Below are 19963 nucleotides of genomic sequence, written 5' to 3'. Positions count from 1 at the left end.
TGGGAAACCACCAATTCTCTGGAATGGATGGATTGAGGCGCCAAAAATCCATTTTATTCTTTTGAAAAACCAGACAAAATAGTCATTCACGTCAACGCACTGCTGAAAGTGGTATTGTTTGAGCTATTCCCCATCACCAGCAGGGGTAGTCTCCAGCATAGTTTCAGTTGATGGTAAGGTCATATCACGTGCCACTTAGACACACAATAAACTGCATTTGAAAACAGAGTGCTTCAAGTTAAATTTATGTTCAGATTCTTGAAAGTAACAAGTGCATTTTATAAAGCTCATCGATCATTTATACAAATGATTTGAAGTCCACATTCCTAAACTGAACACGTTCCCAGGGAACGGGCACAGGGACAGGAATCAAAATCACCACAAAGTGCCTGCCCTACATTAGTCTCCTCCTGTGTGCGAGTTTTAATTCAGTCTGCACAGTCCTGGAATATCCAAGTAAACAGGAATCCCACTCAGTGGTACTAATTTGCGGAAAGAAGCAGAAATCAACTCTGCATATTTTCTAACAGCATTTCCTTGATATCTCTGCGTCGACAACCATTTTATAGTTATGCTGATAAAGAATTGGCTAACACACAGAATATTTGAATTAATTTATGTACATGATCAGGATTCCAGAGCACGTAGATTTCTCTTGAAAGCATTTGTAAATAATAATGTCTTCTTATTAAGGCTGCTACACAAACAGTTTTCCAGTTTACAAGTTGGAAATGATAGGATGAAATAATAACAAAGATGGGAAAAATGCGGACCAAAGTACCTGAAATGTTTCACTTGATTTTCTCTTATACTATTAAAATTGCTTAATTTATTGTTGTCCTGAAATTGATACTTAGATATCACACAAGCAATCAACGTTTAGCTGTGGTATGTCTGGGTTAATTGAACATCTGCAGAAATATTTTTCATTTAATTTTTCACATGGAATAAAGTACAAGAGTTAAATGTCAGCTCTGTGGAGATCACATTAAGTCTGGCATCATGATTACTTCATATGTAGCAGTATATATAAAATTACATCACGAAGCAAGTGTTTATGGAATCTAGACTGGGAAGTTCTCCTGGAAGACGAAGACAGTAACTCTCCAGCCATGCTCCCTCACGCGGGGAGAGTTGCCTGGAGATGCTCCATCTGCTACACCACTTCATCCCACAGCGGTTACTCGTTTCGTTACAGACCTTTGAAAAGTTCCACAGCAACTCAGGGGACTGATACCAGGCACTGAAGGGGATTGACTTCTTTGAAGAACAGGTATTAGCTGTTTTGGACGATAAAGATTTGCACAGCAGGATTTGTGTAGAGCTCTTACCAGACTTCCTCTGTTCCAGAGTGACCTGGTGCCTAACCCAACAAGTGAATCACTAAATCATACACAACAGAAGGACAGTATCTGGGTCATTGTGCCTGAACTGACTGTTTGAAATATTTTTGCTATTGGTCTTGCCACCCTATCTACAAAATGACTTTTGTTTCTTTTCAAATATTTATCTGACGTTACTATTGAGTTTGTTTCACCTATCCTTTTAGGTAATTCATTCCAAATTTAGGGAAAACCTGATTAATGTACTAATGGGCAAATCGTGCATTTCATTTCATTTCAATTTGTGTCATCCATTTTTTTTAAACTTAAAAAGGGAAGTACTTAACATGCATCACATCAATCTTTTAAACATTTCACACTTCAGTCTGAGCCGCCTGATGGAATTAAACTCATGGAGTGCAGAGTATTCTCTAACCTTTAGATCTCAAACGTATTTCTAATTAGAACTAGCGTGATGTTTTTCTGGAATACAACACATTGAATCTTTGGAACCTACCACCTTCTGATTGGAATCCTTCACTTCCACTGTTAGTTTCACAAATTTATTTATTTCAATTTCATTCTCAGGTGAATAATATTATCGTTTATTGCTCATCCCTAAATACCCTAGGGTAGCTACTAGCTTGAATTGCTTCAGTCTTAGCACTAATAGATACTGTGCTTTCTTTCAATTCAACGCAGACAAATATAAACTTTCCTTGTCATCGCTGGGCAGGAGACCTTCATTAATAAGGTCGCTTCCTTTTCTCTTCACTTTTTTGGAAAATTTTGTTGCTGGGAAAGTCATCATACTTCTCAATTTCAATTAAAGTATAGTAAGCTGCAAAGTTTAGAGAGCTATAAAGCAGCTGCACTTCCAATCTTCTGGCTTTTAACACTACATTTGCATAAAAACAGCATTACCCCAACCCATTCATAAACTTAGGAACTTGCCTGTTTTCTTTTCAACTTTTAATTTGGGTTAAACCCACAGCTTTTATTTTTATTGATCATGTGTGTGGAGAATCGGAAGTTTCTCTGAATTTGAATTGTGAGTTTAGATATTTTGTTCCTATAACCAGCATCCACTTTTCATATTGTAGGATGTGTTCAATTAGAAATGGGGTTAGTCACTACAAACAAGATCCATAGAATCAATTAAATAGACCGCGCACGTGCAATTTACACGATAAATGATTTTTCAATTATTTACTTTGCTCAAATGAAGTCAATGGATTTTGCAAGTAGTTTACAAATGGATGCTAATCCAAAAACGAATAGATGGATGCTGCTGGCCTCCATGAACAGTGCTTGCAGCTGCAGAGACAGTCTGTGTTTGAGAATGGTATGCAATTACTTGATTTTGGAAGACACATTTTGAATTTCCTCTGCTCCTAGTCAAGCATCAAAGCATATTAAAGTCCAGGAAAGCCTTTAATCCTGCATATTGAATTTAATCTCATCTCCTGGGGCAAGGCATGTTTCTGTGATCCTTATCATAATTTCCTCTTGCTCAGAACCTGATTGAGATTGTATGAACCCATTTCACAAAGGGCTCATACAGCCAGCATGGGGGACAGGCTGGGCAATCAAGGTGGAACAAATAGACCCAAAGATGAAAAGACATTGTATGCATCAGCTACCTTTCAAGTCAGAAAGCTTTATTGTTAATTCAGTGCACTATATAAAGATTTTACTACATATTAATTTTCACTTCTATGTACCCTGAAACATTATAAATATAAACCTAAACACATGGCTACAGTTAGTACATGTAACTGAAGACATACACTCTCCTCGCAGTTGGATTTTACATTGCAGGGACTTCAACTGCTGAAAGAATCTTACTCTTGTTTAGATGTTGGACCAAATTCCAGGTAGACTCATGTCTAGACGGCAGTGTAGCAATTACAAAAATTAGGAATCCTTAGAAATAGACTGTGTTCTGACTATAGAGACTTTACGAGATTTTTTCTAAAACTGTAATTTAACTAACATTAAACAACGCAAGGCTAATTTATAAACCGCAGGAAGAAAATGTTGGGCACTATCTGCTGTTGGGCCTGAACAGATTCAGAGCACTCGGAATTCACCTGCGTAATCATTGTCACATACACTTTTCCTAATCCAAATCAACTTTGTGGTCTGGGAAAACATTTCCATAGACTGACCGCTCCACTTAGTCACAGAAATATTATTTTTGCAGATCAGCTTTGCATTTGCCTGTTGAAGCACAAGCTGCACTCTCTCTCTGTTCCAAGTGTTCTTAATCACATTCAACAGTTGTAATGGTCTGCAGTTCAAGTCTCAGAGGATTCCCAAACACAGCAGCCTTTCGTCTCCCACTGAGAAAATGTCCAGTTTAGAGAAACTCGGGCTGACTTTTCACTGTCGAACAGGATGATTTGCCATGCATCTTGGCCACAAACTCCAGAAAGGCAAAGTCACAGAATCCACACATCTCGGCCACAAGCTCCAGAAAGGCAAAGTCACAGAATGGTGAGATTTTGAAAGTCCCTTCAGATCCATCTATTATTCATGTCACATTTCCACTGGCTATTGCCTTACACCATCTGTCTTTGCTTAAATCCAACTGTTCATCTGAAGGTTGTCAGCCAGACATGATAACCCGGCTTCTCCTCCCACGGTTGCCGCTGGACCTACTAAGTGTTTAAGCATTCTCTATTTCAGTCACAGTATTTTGCTTTAATTTTGACTAAAGTAGCAACACTGAACTTAATAGAATTTGCAGTTTATACACACAAAAGCATATGTTTTTTAAATCAAACCACTATAACTATTTTATTTATTAAAAAGGTAGATAGTTAATAGAACAATTGGAAGTGCAAGAAATCAGGGTATTGAATTGTGATGGTATAGGTATGCAGAAGTTGGCAAAATTTGTAGCATCTTAAAATAAGCACAAAAACCTCGAATTGGTTTATTTGATAATCAGTAGCAATAATATATTCATAAAATACCAAACAGGTCAGGCAGCATCGGTCAAAAGAGATAATAGCTAATGGTCATTAACTGCAACATTAGCTTCTTTTAGGAAGGAGAAGAGGAGGAATTTCTTTAGTCTGAGAATAGTGAATCTGTAGAATTCTTTGCCACAGATGGCTGTGGAGGCCGTCAGTGGATATATTTAAGGCACGTAGCTAGAATCTTGATTAGTACGGGTGTCAGGGGTTATGGGGAGAAGGCAGGAGAATGGGGTTAGGAGGGAGAGATAGATCAGCCTTGATTGAATGACGGAATAGACTTAATGAGCCGAAATACCTAATTTTGCTCCTATCGCTTATGATCTTATGATTAACTTTGCTTCTCTCTCTTCACAGAACTGCTTCACCCACCGAATATTTCCATCATTTTGTTTTTAATTCAAATTTCCAGCATCTGTGGTAGTTTGGTTTTAAACAACTTATTCAATTTGTACATAACACTTTAATTATTTTTTCAGAATTAAGTCAAGGTGTTGCTTAAATATAAATTGGCTCGTCCTTTAATGTACGTGGGTCTGAAAAGACACACTTGTTCATGTTGTCAGAATATGACCTATAGAGGAACACACCTTTCTTGCAGTCTGGAACCAATTTAAAATTCTTGGAAGAACTGGTTAAAAATCTTAAACATACAACACACATGAGAATCCCATTGTATTACTTGGTCCAAATTCCATTAGGATTGTTTCTGCTAGTAGATTTTAGAGATTACAAAAAAAATAACCTCCATACCGAAGAGTTATTCCAAGTTTTATTGCACTATGTCAAATCACAGATTGGAAAGTAATATCGATGCTAAAGGAAACACTATTTACACGAGAGAGCAAAGAAATTATTCAGGAATCACATTGATGATATGATTTACAAGCATTAGAGTGTCATTGATTTCCTCTAGACTTCCCCATAAGTTATTTGATTCTTGTTTCATCCGTTTGCTTGGACGTTTATTTATTCAAAATTCTCCATGCTGCATCCCAAAAACCATATGTTCTAAAAATATTCAACTTATCTCAATGGAACAGCAGGTGAAAGGGGCAAGATTTAATGAAAACCTGAGGAGCAATCTATTTCACAGATATATGGAACGAGTTGCATATATTCTCAAAATCTCTGTAAAGCGTCTTTGAGTATATGAAAAGCGCTATATAAATAAAATGTATTATTATTATTATTATTATATCTGTGGAACGGGTATATGGAACGAGTTGCCAGAGGAAGTCGTTGAGGCAGGTACTATAACAGCATTTAAACGTGGTCAGGTACATGGATAGGAAAGGTTTAGAGGGATATGGGCCAAACGTGGGCAAATGAGACGAGATTAGCCACAGGCTGCACATTGGTAGAATTGCTGCCTTACAGCGCCAGAGACCCTGATTCAATCCTGATTGTGGATGTCTGTATGGAGTTTGTACATTCTCCCTGTGACCGCGTGGGTTTTATAGGTTAATTGGCTTCTGTAAATTGTACCTAGTGTGTTGGATAGAATTAGTGTATTGGTGATCGCTGGTCGGAACAAACTCGGTGTGCCGAAGATTTGATTCAAGAGCAGGAATACAGCACTCAGTTCCTCAGGTGTGCACCAGATTTGATAAGATCATGACTGATCTGATTCCATTTTCAACACTACATTTTGTCCACCCTACCTATCAAGAATCTGACCTTGGGGCTGTCCATGTGGAGTTTACACATTTTCTCTGAGACCGCATGGCTTTACACCTACATCCAAAGATGTGCAAGTTTGTCAGATAATTGGCCTCTGTTGCTCTGAGTGTGTAGGGAGAACACACACTCCCTTTCACAAGCTGGAATAATAAAATTGTAATGAATGGGTGAGCGATGGTCAGTGTGGACTGGGTGAGCAGAAGGGTTTGTTTCCATGCTGCATCTTGAAAATAAATCTAACTGCCTTGAAATTATTAAAAACTAATTCCACAGGCTTTTTAGAAGAGAGTTTCAAGCAGAGTTATAGAGTTATACAGCATGGAAAGACCCGCTGGCCCAATTCATTCTTGCAGAACAAGTTGTCTTCTTGAGCTAGTGCCATTTGCCTGCATTTGGTCCATATCTCTCAAACCCTTTCCGTGAACCTGTCCAAATATTCTTTAAACATTGCAATTGTACACGTCTCGACCATTCCTCTGGCAGATTGGTCCAAATGCCTGCCCCTCGTGTCCCCCTAAATCATTCTCCCCTCAGCTTAACCCATGCCCTCCAGTTTCAAATATCCCTATCCTAGAGAGAAAAAGACTATGATCATCCATCTTACTTGTTTATGTCCCTCGTGATTTTATAAACCTCTAAGCTCACCTCTCAGCCTCGGCTGCTCCAGGGAACCATCCCTGCCTGTCACTCTCTCCTTATAATTCAGGCTGCATCACAATGAATCTTTACTGCACCATGTTTAATCACATCATTCCTATACTATGGCGATCAGAACTGCACACAAAATTCCAGGTGCAGTCTCACCAACGTCTTCCTATAACATGACATCCCAACTGCCCAGTCTGAAGAAGGGTCTCGACCCGAAACGCCACCCATTCCTTCTCTCCAGAGATGCTGCCTGTCCCGCTAAATTACTCCAGCATTTTGTGTCTATCTTCAGTGTAAACCAGCATCTGCAGTTCTTTCCTACACAAACAGATTTGGTGTCCTCCACAAACGTACGATTATGACCCATCTTCTCATTCGATCAGTATTATAGATGACAAACAACAAGGGATCCAGCACGGATCCCTGGCGCACACCTTTGGTAATAGGACTCCAGTCTAAAACACTACTCTCCACCACTACCAAGACAATTTTACAAATAACTCATCTACCCAGAATCTCATTGCATGTTAGATAATGTCTCAGAATTTTTTAAAAGTAACTAAGAAGGTTAACGTAATCTACATGGGCTTTGATAAGGTGCCATATGTTTTAGAAAGTTAGATTGCGTAGGAAGAGCTAAGATATATAATTGGATTGATGGCATGAAGCAGCATGCAATAGTGGAAGTGTGTTTCTCAGACTGGAAGCTCGTGACTAGTGCTGTGCCTCAGGGGTTGGTGCTGGGCCCTACCTTGCCATCTAAATCAACAATGTGGATGAGAATATATAAGCCATGATCAATGTTTGCAGATAACACTAAAATAGGTGGTATTATAGACAATGAAGATCGTTTAAGACTTACAGCAGGATCTTGATCAGCTGAGCAAGTGACCAAGGAATGACTAACACAGTTTAATTCTGATAAATGTAGTGTTAGAAACATAGAAAATAGGAGCAGGAGGAGGCCATTTGGCCCTTCGAGCCAGCACCGCCATTCATTGTGATCATGGCTGATCATCTGCAATCAGTAACCTGTGCCTGCCTTCTCCCCATATCCCTTGATTCCACCAGCCCCTAGAGCTCTATCTAACTCTCTTTTAAATTCATCCAGTGAATTAGCCTCTGCTGCCTTCTGTGGCAGAGAATTCTACAAATTCACAACTCTCTGGGTGAAAAAGTTTCTTCTCACCTCAGTTTTAAATGGCATCCCCTTGATTCTTAGACTGTGTCCCCTGTTTCTGGACTCCCCCAACATTGGGAACATTTTTCTTGCATCGAGCTTGCCTAGTCCTATTATGATTTTTTACATCTCTATAAGATCCCCTCTCATCCTTCTTAATTCCAGTGAATACAAGCCTAGTCTTTCCAATCTTTCCTCATATGACAGTCCCTCCATCCCAGGGATTAACCTCGTGAACCTACGCTGCACTGCCTCAATAGCAAGGACGTCCTTCCTCAAATTAGGATTCCAAAACTGCACACAATACTACAGATGTTGTCTCCAGATGTTGCAGTTGGCATTTGAGTCAGAAAGTCAAGGATCCACTGCAGAAGTGGGTGCTAACACCTAGGTCCAGGAGTTTGGACATGAGTTTGAATGTCAGAGCTATAGTCAATAAATGAGTCTGACGTGGGTGTCCTTGTTATTTAGATGTCCCAGAGATGAGTGTAGGGCCAGTGCGAAGGTATCATATTTTCAGCTTGCAATCACAAAAGTTAAACTTGAAAAGTACTGCATTTTTGAAAATCCTTTCGTAAAATAACTGTTATTGTGAGACTGAAACTCTCATGACCCTACCTCCCTTTACCCCATTGACAAAATCTGTATAACATGAATTCTATAACACACGGTTTCTGAGGATTGCAACAATCACTTAATAGCAGAACTATTTGTACTCCCGATGTGGTCTCACCAGTGCCTCATAAGTGAACGATACCCTATTTAGTTTTTGTTTAATACCCAGAGTAATGAATAACATTTTTAATTTTCCTAATTATTTGCTATAGCTTCAAGCAAGCCTTTTGTGAATCATCATGAGGAAAACCAACTTAGTTTTGGATTTAGTTTAGTATTTAGTTTAGTTTAGAGATACAGCGCGGAAACAGGCCCTTCGGCCCACCGAGTCCGCACCGACCAGCGATCACCGCACACTAACACAACCCTACACACATGAGTGACAATTTACACTTCTACCAAGTATACAAACTGGCCAATTAACCTACAAACCTGAACGTCTTTGGAGTGTAGGAAGAAACCGAAGATCTCGGAGAAAACCCACGCGGTCACGGGGAGAATGTACAAACTCCGTACAGACAGCGCCCGTGGTCGGGATCGAACCAGTCTCCGGCATTGCAAGAGCTGTAAGGCAGCAAATCTACCGCGGCGCCACTGTGCCACCCTCTTTGAAAGATTTACCTCTTTCAAACTCTGGATCAAGACAAGAAGAAATAACTTGTCATGATCCATTCTACCGAGATTTCTGAATCCTAAGGGCATATTGATTTCATTCATTCCTTACACCCCTTTACCAGTTCAGATTCAGATTAGTTTATTGTCATGTGCACCAGGATGCAATGAAATTCTTTGCTCAAGTGAACCTTAACAGCTTGCATGATGATAGAGCCAACATTAATACAACGATGAATGCTAAACAACAGAATGAACGGCGCAAATTTTGTCCTGAACCTTGTCCTGCAAAAAACTCCTAAAATGGAAGGATGGAATGACCGGATGTGGCAGAGTTAAGAATACATGGCGGGGGATGTGTATAGGTGATTGATTCAGGAGTCTAATACTTTACAAAATTGTTTCTCATGATCCAATCATTCCAGTTGCTTCCTACTGTAACAGACAATATTCTTTTCACACACAAGAACAAGAATTTCATATACAACTAGTAGTGTTCTGGCATCGATAATGCCTCAACTGCACACAGTTTCAGTTTAATATTGACCAGATCCTGCAAACCTAGTCCTGAGATAAACTCTGTTTAACAAGGATGACTAATTATGTACATTGTAATGAACACCAGTGCTTGGGGCTCACGTTGTCGACCTCCCCATGGTGAGCCCTGTCAACTGACCTCAGTCAGGCGAACGACAACAAACAGAGACAGCAGAAGCAGAAGCAGCTTCATAACTTCTGCTGCCTCAAACGCAAGAAGAAGAACACCAGTGCTTACAAAAGATTGACCCAACAGGACAATGTTCCAGAGAATGACTATTGTTAAATTTTGTGCCTGCTTTAAGATTTCACTAGTAAACAGCAGGTGCATAAACTTGTTCAATCCAATTTATTATCTAAAGTGGAGAAATGCCAAAACATTGTGGAATATTATATTAATGGAAACATCTGTTGAGATTTTAAAAATATATCTTCTAGAACCAAATTCCATGAGTTACCCACGGGGATCCAGATGCACGTCAACAGATTTGGGTTTTTATTTCAGAATTTATTGATGTATTAATATGCAGTCTACCACACAGTAATATAAAGTGGTTCCCACAGTCTATTACTTTTGAACTACAATAGCTTCTCTTTGAAAAGCACCAATGACATTCTACATCTGTGGTGCCATATTGTGACAAGTGTTTTGAAAGGTATGAGCTGAAGGAAGGTACAAGTCACACTGAATATGTACTATGCCTTTTGGGGTTCTTTCGGTATCTTTCAAAAAATCCTTTATATTTATAATTTCAGCATCTGGCTAATGACACCATCCAAAAACACAACGTAGATTCATTATGTATGCAAACTCATCATATTTCCTACTTTATCACCACCTCCCTTGGCGCTTCCATTGCATTTGATTCATTATATTGTTTAGAATCAAAATTGTGCAGCACGGAAACAGGCCCTTTGGTCCATATTGACTAATGTGTCCCTCTGACCTAGTCCCATTTGCCTGCAATTGACCCATTTCCTCTAAACCTGTTCTATCTACCTCCCTGTCCAAAAATCTTTTAAACACTGTAATTGTACCTGCCCCCTTAGCTTCCTCTGTCAGCTCATTCCATATAACCATATAATATAATATAAATTATACATAAAATTCTGCAAGCCTCCAGAAAGAAAAAAGACAAGACAAATTGTGCAAAACACAATTAGGAAAACAACCAAGTCGCTGGCAGTGCAAGAGGTAGGATTAGGTTGTGCAGGTTCAAGAACCCGATGGCTGTCGGAAAGTAGCTGTTGCTGAACCACCGGGTCAGGCTTCAGTCTTCTGTACCTCCTGCCCCATGGTAGCAGTGAGAAGAGGGCATGATGGGGATCCTTGATGGTCAATGCCACCTTCTTGAGGCAACTCCTCCTATAGATGCTTTCCATGGTGAGGAGGGCAGTGTCCATTATGGACACGACTCTCTCTCGGTAGTCTCGTGCTTTCCTCTGCATTAGAATTACTGTCCTAGATCACGATGCATCGAGTCAGGACACTTTCTACGGTCCATATGTGGAAGTTTGTTTGAGTATTCGGTGACATACCAAATCTCTTTAAACTTCAATGTGAGTAGAGGCTTTGTGCCTTCAATGTGAGTTGGTGTGCCTTGTTCCTTCTTCATGATCACATCGACCTCCTGGGCACTGACATTTCATCCAAGATGTTAGCATCCAGGGATTTGAAGCAGCTAACTCTCTCCACCACCGTCCCACCACTGAAACGGTGCATGCGTTCTTGACCTCCCCTTTCTGAAGTCAACAATTAGTTCCTTGATCTTGTTGACATTGAGCGAGGGTCGTTGTGGCACCTTAGGATCCTATTAAATCTTTCCCCTCTCACTTTAAACCAATGCCCAACCCTGGGGAAAATATGCTGTACATTCACCCTATCAATGCCCCTCATGATTTAAAGATTTGGAGATTTGTTACTTTTACAAACCTTCTGCAGCACATTAGCCTTTTCTGCCAAAGGCCTGCAGTAATTCTTGTGTGGTATACAGCATGAGAAGTGTTCAGAGTTCTGGCCTTATTTTGGAGAATGGAAAGGGGGAGGATGTCATAGATAAACAAGGATGGAATTCAACAAAGTTATCATTGGATGCCAAGAAATATACATATGGATTCAAATTCAGGTAGTATTTTTTTTTAAATGGAACTGAAATTCAGAGGCCATATTAATTAAACATAAAAATAACAAAAAAGTATTTCAAAGAGAAATAATTGCAATAATTCTGAGGGGAAAGAACTTGACAATTTTGGACCAGTAACACTTCCATGATTTGATCAGAGTCTGCCAAACTTGCAGCTGAGTCTAATTTGAGGTTCATTGTGTTATATCTAGTTTCTCCAATCTCTCCTTGGGATATTTTTGGCCTCCCAATCTTTTCCAAATCTGGTTTCCTACTCACTTTTGTTATGACCACTATTTGCTTGTTTCTCAGAATTATATTCTAATATCTCCCAAGTCAGTTCTGACTTTACTTAAATATCTTGTTTTAATGAGCCACATGACCTTCTGACTTCCAATTTTTCGTCAACAAATTCAGAAATTTGCTGTCATTTGAGAATTTCCACTGTATATTTTAGTTGCAGTGGTATCTAAGTGTCAATGGTTAAGATATAAATATATAATTTAATAAACAAACCTTTTGATGGTATACTGTTCAGAAAATTGTATCACCTGAAAAAATTATATTCAATTGCTATTCCCAGGTATCAAAGCAAATAATACTTTATCAAACAGATCGCTATAAGAAAAGCAACAACTTTCTTTTAACCTTACTCAAGAACTGGGCTTATATTGAAACCATGTTCCAGTGATATTTGTGCAATTCTCTGGCAGAAAGCTGGCAAAGTAACTGCTGTGAACATGAATTGGCAAATCTTATTCACGTCCTCTGCATTTCATAGCTTGTGACAGTTTTATTTGATCTATTTAAATTAAAACCACTAAGTTCTACAATTCTACATTATCAGATTATATGCACAATTAATTTGCACTGTAACATTTTACGCAGTACTCTATTCAAAATTTAACGTTGTATTTGTTATAATATCAGGTGCCAACATAATTTTCACTGTGCATGATAATTCATGCCTTGTATAACAAGTAACAGCTTCAGAACATGGAACCAACCTGCATTCTTTTGCTTGACGTTGCTTACATCAACATCAAAAAGTGCTGATGAAACCGTATTATGCAAGCCAACTGTATCAAGGAACATTAATGGCAGCACAGCAGTGTAGCTGGTAGAGCCACTGCCTCACAACACCAAACACCTAGGTTCATTCCTGATCTTGGGTGCAATTTGTGTGGAGTTTTCATGTTCTTCATGTGACTCCATGGATTTTTTACTGGTGCTCCAGTTTGCTCTTGCATCCAAAAATTGTGCGGATTGTAGATTAATTGACCACTGTCAATTGCTCCTTGTGCATAGAGAGTGATAGAATCTGGGTGGAGGGGTTGGTGAGAACTCAGCGAGAATAGAAAACTGAATTAACGACAGATTGCTGTAAATGGGTGGTTGATGTTGGGGAATCCAGAACCAGGGAACACTGTCTAAGAATAAAGGGGAGGCCAGTTAAAACAGAGGTGAGAAGAAATCTTTTCACTCAGAGAGTTGTGAATTGTAATCTGCGTCCTCCTGAATGGCCAAGAGCAGCAAGTGAATGGGTACACCATCCCCTGCAAGTTCCCCTCCAAGTCAAACCACATCATGGAATGCAAATGTACTGTCATCCCTACATCACTGCTGGGTAAAATCCCAGAATTAACACACTAATATAGCACTGTGGGAATACTTTCACCACAAGGACCTCTCTGATTCACGGTTCACCACTACAATCTCAAGGCTTATTCTGGATGGGCATTAAATGTGGGATTTGCTGGAATGCTGACATCATTTTCACCGCAAACATCTGGCATTATTGTTCATACCTTTTAAACTATGAATACCATGACAATACTTTTGCAGTAAGTGTCTACATGGTATGTTTTGGTATATCCTCAGCAAAATAAAAGTTGCTCACCTGGTCTAAGCGTAAGGCACCATCATCAAACCTTTGCTTGCGAAGATGCTTGGCAATATTATGAAGGTTTGTGACAGCAGCCTTTACTTCGGCAACACTGTGCTCAGGTGAAATGGGCGGAAGCTCGTCAGCAGTGAAAGTTCTTTCCGGATCCTCAATCATGCTTTGTGCATGATTATAACTCAGTTTTGCACAAGAACGAATTATAGTCCGTCCATACCATTGGCAAAGGATCTGCAAAATAAAAATCGAAGATTAAAAAAAACAATTTATATTTATTCAGTACCTCATCACATCTCCCAGAAATAGAATGATGAATGAAAAACATGCATAATCGTAAAATATAATTAAATCTTATAATCAGCTTTCAGTACAATTACTGGGGGAATAAAATCAAGTACTTTCATCTGCTGTGTGAGAACCAAGTTAATAATTTGTTTGTCTGTAGCTATACTTTTTCTGTACAGATCTACATTTTAACATTACAACGGAAATTCTGATTTCACTCACAGTGAACCATTTTCTTTCAAGTCAAATAAAGGGCATTGGTTTGGAAACCTGTCGAAACGATACCTTTCCCTTTATTTCACACATGAACTATTTTGGTCTGACCCCCCCCTCCCTGTACTTGTCCTTGGGCACCCCCACTTTTCATGCTGATGTCGTACCTTGGTATTACCAGAATAAATCTTGTCATCTACACTGATGCATCATCACAGGCTTCACGACCCCTTTACTGAGCCTTCTACAGCAAGTTTCACTCTAACAAAACCAATATGACCTCTTTAGGGAATATGTCATAAAAATCTCTTTCTGTTAAGAATGGAGTAAGTTCAAACCAGAAATTGATACGTATTGTTTAATGAAGTAGATTCATCAAACTAACTAAAAACACACATAAATACGTGTCCCACAGCAAAGAATTATTAGATTACAAATATTCACAAGCTCCAGTATTTTCTTTAACTGCTCCCCATGTTTCCAACAAGTAGGACTGCACTTGCTACAATACAACAAATATCACAGCTGAACATACAAGCAGCAATTATCCTGGGGAAATCACTGATATCAAAAGTTTTACATGCCTATAATAACAAGAGAAGCAAAAAGAGTTCAGTACAATAAGGTTGGAAAGAAAAACTCAATTTTATGCCATTATAAACACATAAATATAGAGGTATATATTGAAAGGAAAAACATGGCATTCTCAAAGCAAATCTATTTTTCATGTTACAGCATTACAAATGCTTATAGTTTGGAGTTTTTGAAAGTAGAACGTACTGAAGACATTTCTATCTTGTACGGGGAGTCGGGAAAACTCAACATGAAGCATAGAAGTCATGGATCAGTGAATGCAATTCTCCAATATATATTAAAAATCTACCATTGTATCTGGAGGCAATGTCTATCTGTCCATTATAAATTGCATTTTTCTAATGGCAGCCACAATCTTAACACCACTTTAATTAACCACCAGAGGGTGGTGCAATACTTTTTCTCCATACATCACATAAAATGATTAGACTCCGAACTCTGGAATGAACTCTCTCCCGACCCTGATTATTATTATTGATTTGATCATCTGCCCCAGTAACATCTGACAGAGCTTGGTAGACACTTTTTTTCAAAGTGCTTTCGTGAAATGCCCAATAATATTTTCAAACACCATTAGAAGTTCTGTTTAATTGCAAATTATTCTTGTTAAAGTTTTAAAATTTAATTATCTACTGCGACAAAAACAAAAATCGTTCCTACTACCAAAGTGCATGACCGCACACTTTGCTAATTCCAACTGCCATTTCTTTGCCTACTGTCCCAACCCATTCTCTCCCAAGTCCTTTTGCAGACTTCCTGCTTCCTCTAGTCTACACTACCTATCTCTCCACTTCACAAGTTCACATTTACATGTTATTGGAGTAAAATTAGGCCATTCGACCCATCGAGACTACACTGCCATTCAATCATGGCTGATCTCTGCCTCCTAATCCCATTTTCCTGCCTTCTCCCCATAACCCTTGACACCCATTTTAATCAAGAATTTGTCTATATCTGTCTTTAAAATATCAACTGATGGGATCCACAGCCCTCTGTGGCAATGAATTCCACAGATCAACTACCCTCTGACTAAAGACGTTCTTCCTCACCTCCTTTCTAAACGAGCGCCCTTTAATTCTGAGGCTATGACCTCTGGTTCTAGACTCTCCCACCAGTGGAAACATCCTTTCCACATCCACTCTATCTTCTATGCCTTTCATTATTCTGTAAGTTTCAATGAGGTCCCTCCTCAACCTTCTAAACTCCAGTGAGTAGAGGCCCAGTGCTGACAAACACTCATTATACGCTAACCCATTCATTCCAGGAATAATTTTTATACCGTATTGTACTTGTACCCAACATTTAAGTTGGTTGTTGGTTTATAAAGATGCATGAGAAGATGCATGATTGATTTCAGATCTGAGAAGATTCAATGGTTTAGTTTAGTTTAGAGATACAGCACGGAAATAGGCCCTTCGGCTCACGCAGACACTTCGAGTCCGCAGCGACCAGCGATCACCGCACATTAACACTATCCTACACACACTAGGGACAATTTGCATTTATACCAAGCCAACTAACCTGCAAACCTGTACATGTTTGGAGTGTGGGAGGAAACTGAAGATCTCGGAGAAAACCCAGGGGTGACGGGGAGAACATACAAACTCCGTACAGACAGCACCCGTAGTCCAGATTGAACCCGGGTCTCTGGTGCTGTTAACGCTATAAGGCAGCAACTCTACCGCTGGGCCACAGGGCTGCCCTGCATGATGCAGTGCAATTTAAGTCATGACCAAAATGAACATTTAATTTGTTTTTTACAGATCCTTTCAATGCCAAATATTTCATCCATGAAATGAATGCATTGACTTCAGAGTGATGAGGTGCTGGCACAATATTCTGCTTTATTGAAGATAACAACAGTGACTTGTTAGATTCACCCGTAGCCCAAAAAAATCATCATTGTGACTTCATCTGAAATGATTATTTCAGAGGGTGAAAATACTGAATAACTGGAAACCGTACTCAGCACCCGGTTTAATCTGGAGGAGCACTGTCAATGTTAAAATCAGGCAACAAACGTAATGTTTTGCTGACCGTAGGAAGCAAGTATAAGTATCATGAGCGTTACATAGCTCGTTTGTTGTGCCAATTGTCAATATGCTCACTCATTGTTCCATACATTACATACTGTGTGGAAGTATGGGGAAACACCTACAAAACTAACACTAATTCAATCTTTATACTGCAAAAAAGAGCCATAAGAATTGTCAATAAGGCTGGTTATAATGACCCAACCAACCCATTATTTATGAAATCATATGCACTAAAATTTATGGACCTAGTGAACTTTAATACCCTACAAATAATGTTTAGAGCAAAAGAAAGAACACTTCCTGACTGTGTCCAAGGTTTGTTTTCAGTGAGGGAGAGCACGTATCCACTCTGGTGAAATTATATGTTTGAAAAAAAGAGGGTAAGGACAAATGTGAAAAATAGATCTGTGACTGTTAAAGGAGTCAATTTATGGAATAGTTGCAACAATGAATTAAAAGAATTAATGTGTAAAAGAATAAATTAAAAGAGTAAATTCAAGAAAATGGTCAAAAATATTGTATTTGAAAGATACAAAATATGTGATCAGCACTGAGAAATGACTGACATGACAGAAATGATGGTTCTTGATTATATTTGTCTTTCTTTCTATGTTTTGTTTATCTGCTTCTGACTTATGATGTGTTTTTTTAATTATATTTCGTTTTATTGTTTTGTTTCACTGCTATTTTGGCTAGTTAGGGTAATGCTTTGTGAAGTATTAAGGGTAGGCACAATAAGCTTTGGCTTCTGCCTACAGCTTTTTTTTCAGTCGGAGAAAATCATGTGTGATTATATTGTTTTATTTTTGATATAATGATTTCGTATTATTTAACTTTCACAACTTGTATGGTCAATCTGTTGTCTTGTATTGACCGGATAAATAAATAAATTAAATTAAAATGAGAAAATATTAGATAAGAAGTGTATATTTTCACTTGCAATGAGCATTTCTAAAGAATGAATACATACATAATCAAGGAACTAAACTTAATTTAGCCAATTAAATATTCTTCCATGAATTGCCATTGCTTTTGATATCTTGTTCAATACATGAATGAGTAGACTGAAGGAGGGTCTCGACCCGAAACGTCACCCATTCCTTCTCTCCCGAGATGCTGCCTGACCTGCTGAGTTACTCCAGCATTTTGTGAATAAATCGATTTGTACCAGCATCTGCAGTTATTTTCTTATATCTGGCCTATTTATTGTGCAGCATTAAAAAGAGTTGCCTTGTGGCCTCAAAGTTGGACTTGTGTTTTTATAAACCAGATAATCAGGTTTCTTCTGCTGCAGATGGCAACTGCAAAATCCATCTGGAAACACTGGCATTGATGAAGTATCTTAACACCATTCCTTTCAGCTTGGAAAGTGAAGCGAATCAGATTCTGAACAGCATGAAACTATCAGTTCCAGCTAATAATAATACGAAAAAAGATATTTTGGACAGCCTCAGATACCTGGAACTAGCGGCAAGGAAGGAAATAGTGCAATATAATATCTTACAATATCTCCTGCCTACCGAGTATAACAAAGAAACGGCAAAACAGGTGTTTTGCAGAGTTACGACAGATGTGGTGGAGGGCGAGATTCTCTACAAAAAATCCAAAGGTTGAGGTCAAGAAATAATTTTGCTAATATCTGTTGCCTTGCTTCCCAGAGCAATGGCATCGAAGAAAAAGCAACGCACTACAATGTCACCGATTAAGCTGAACTACCAATGTACAGGGGATATTCATCAAGGTGGGATATCTGACAAAATGAAGCCTTCCATTTAAAAGTGGAAACACATCCATCTTTCATTGAACAACAGCTTTAGCCCGGAAAAATTACAACAATCAGGCTGACGTGAGATTTTAAAATTTAATGACAGTTAATCACATGATTTGAAGAAGTGTTAACAGAGCTAAATATATACGCCAGGACAGTCCTGATCACAACCCTATCTCAGCAACAAAGTGCTTTGCATTTTGGATCTATGCACTTGGGCATGCACCATTGTGGTCTGGTTATCTAGTGAAACAGATAATTTATTGTATTATTGTTTAAACCTGCAGCAAGCCATCCATCATCACAAAAGGTAAATACGAACCAAAATTCAATTGGAGAAGCCAAGTCTAATCCAACGTGGTGAGATCAGGTCTTTTTCTGCATTTCTTTTTTCCATTGCAAGCCGGATTTCGGCGTGGACGCTGCACCACCCACCAAATAGTCAAGCTGACCAATGACATCGAAGACAGTTTCGAAAAGGGTCACAAGGTGGGCATCACACTGGTGGACCTCACAGCCGCTTATGATACAGCATGGCACCAGGGCTTGATCTTGAATCTCCTCCGAACCATCCCTGACCGTCATTTAGTGCGGTTCCTTGCCAACATCCTTGCCAACCGCAGTTTTGTACTCAAGACCAGCGACGGACAATCTAGCCGACTGCAATGCCTAAGAAACGGAGTCCCCCAAGTCTCTGTACTGGCCCCCATGCTCTTCAATCTCTATATCAGCGATCTGCCACGCACGACCTCGCACCAGTATGGATACGCAGATGACTTGGCCCTACTGCACTCGGACAAGAGCTGGTCAAATGTTGAGGATGTGCTCTCGGCGGATATGGAACTTAAGACCTGGAGACTAAAACTGAGTATGGCAAAAACCACAACGGCCTTTCACCTGAACAACAAGGAAGCTCAACGCCAGCTAACTGTCACCCTCAATGGGTCACCCCTATCCTACAACCCATTTCCTACATACCCTGGGGTGAAACTAGATCGGCAGCTGACCTACAAGCAACACCTTGAAGCTTTCTGTGCTAAAGTCTCGGCACGGAACAACCTCCTGCTTTGCTTGGCCGGATCGTCATGGGGGGCCAGGACATCTACTCTTCGAACTAGTGCTCTTGCACTTGTGTACAGCGCCGCTGAGTACACCGCCCCAGCATGGTGCCGCAGCGCTCATACCAGCAAGCTAGACGCCACCCTCAATGACACCATGCGGATCATCACTGGCTGCCTACGCCCTACTCCGACGTATTTCCTGCCGGTGCTCGCAGGTATCGCACCCACCAAGCTTCGTAGAGAGTTCTTCACTCATAGGCTGGTGTGCAAGGCCCCATCGTACGCCAAACATCCTTTGCACCACCTCGCCCAGGATTCACAGCAACTGGGATCTCAACGCCTGTCGCCTCATCGCCCTTTCTCCCGTCATGCAGCGACCCTCTGTGGCTCCGGTTTCAA

At 39.6% G+C, this 19963-nt stretch overlaps 1 protein-coding gene across 1 annotated transcript in view; it reads right to left on the bottom strand.

Moving 5' to 3' along the window:
* Positions 1–19963, bottom strand: part of dis3l2 (DIS3 like 3'-5' exoribonuclease 2) — a 150959-nt gene that overhangs the window by 59166 nt on the left and 71830 nt on the right. The window contains exon 13 of the mRNA XM_078410894.1: positions 13605–13838. Coding sequence (XP_078267020.1) covers positions 13605–13838 — 234 coding nt within the window. The remainder of the gene's footprint in view (positions 1–13604; positions 13839–19963) is intronic.

This window comes from Rhinoraja longicauda, chromosome 13 (assembly GCF_053455715.1).
Source record: "Rhinoraja longicauda isolate Sanriku21f chromosome 13, sRhiLon1.1, whole genome shotgun sequence".
NCBI lineage: Eukaryota > Metazoa > Chordata > Chondrichthyes > Rajiformes > Arhynchobatidae > Rhinoraja > Rhinoraja longicauda.
This window is presented reverse-complemented; position numbering and strand designations above follow the sequence as displayed.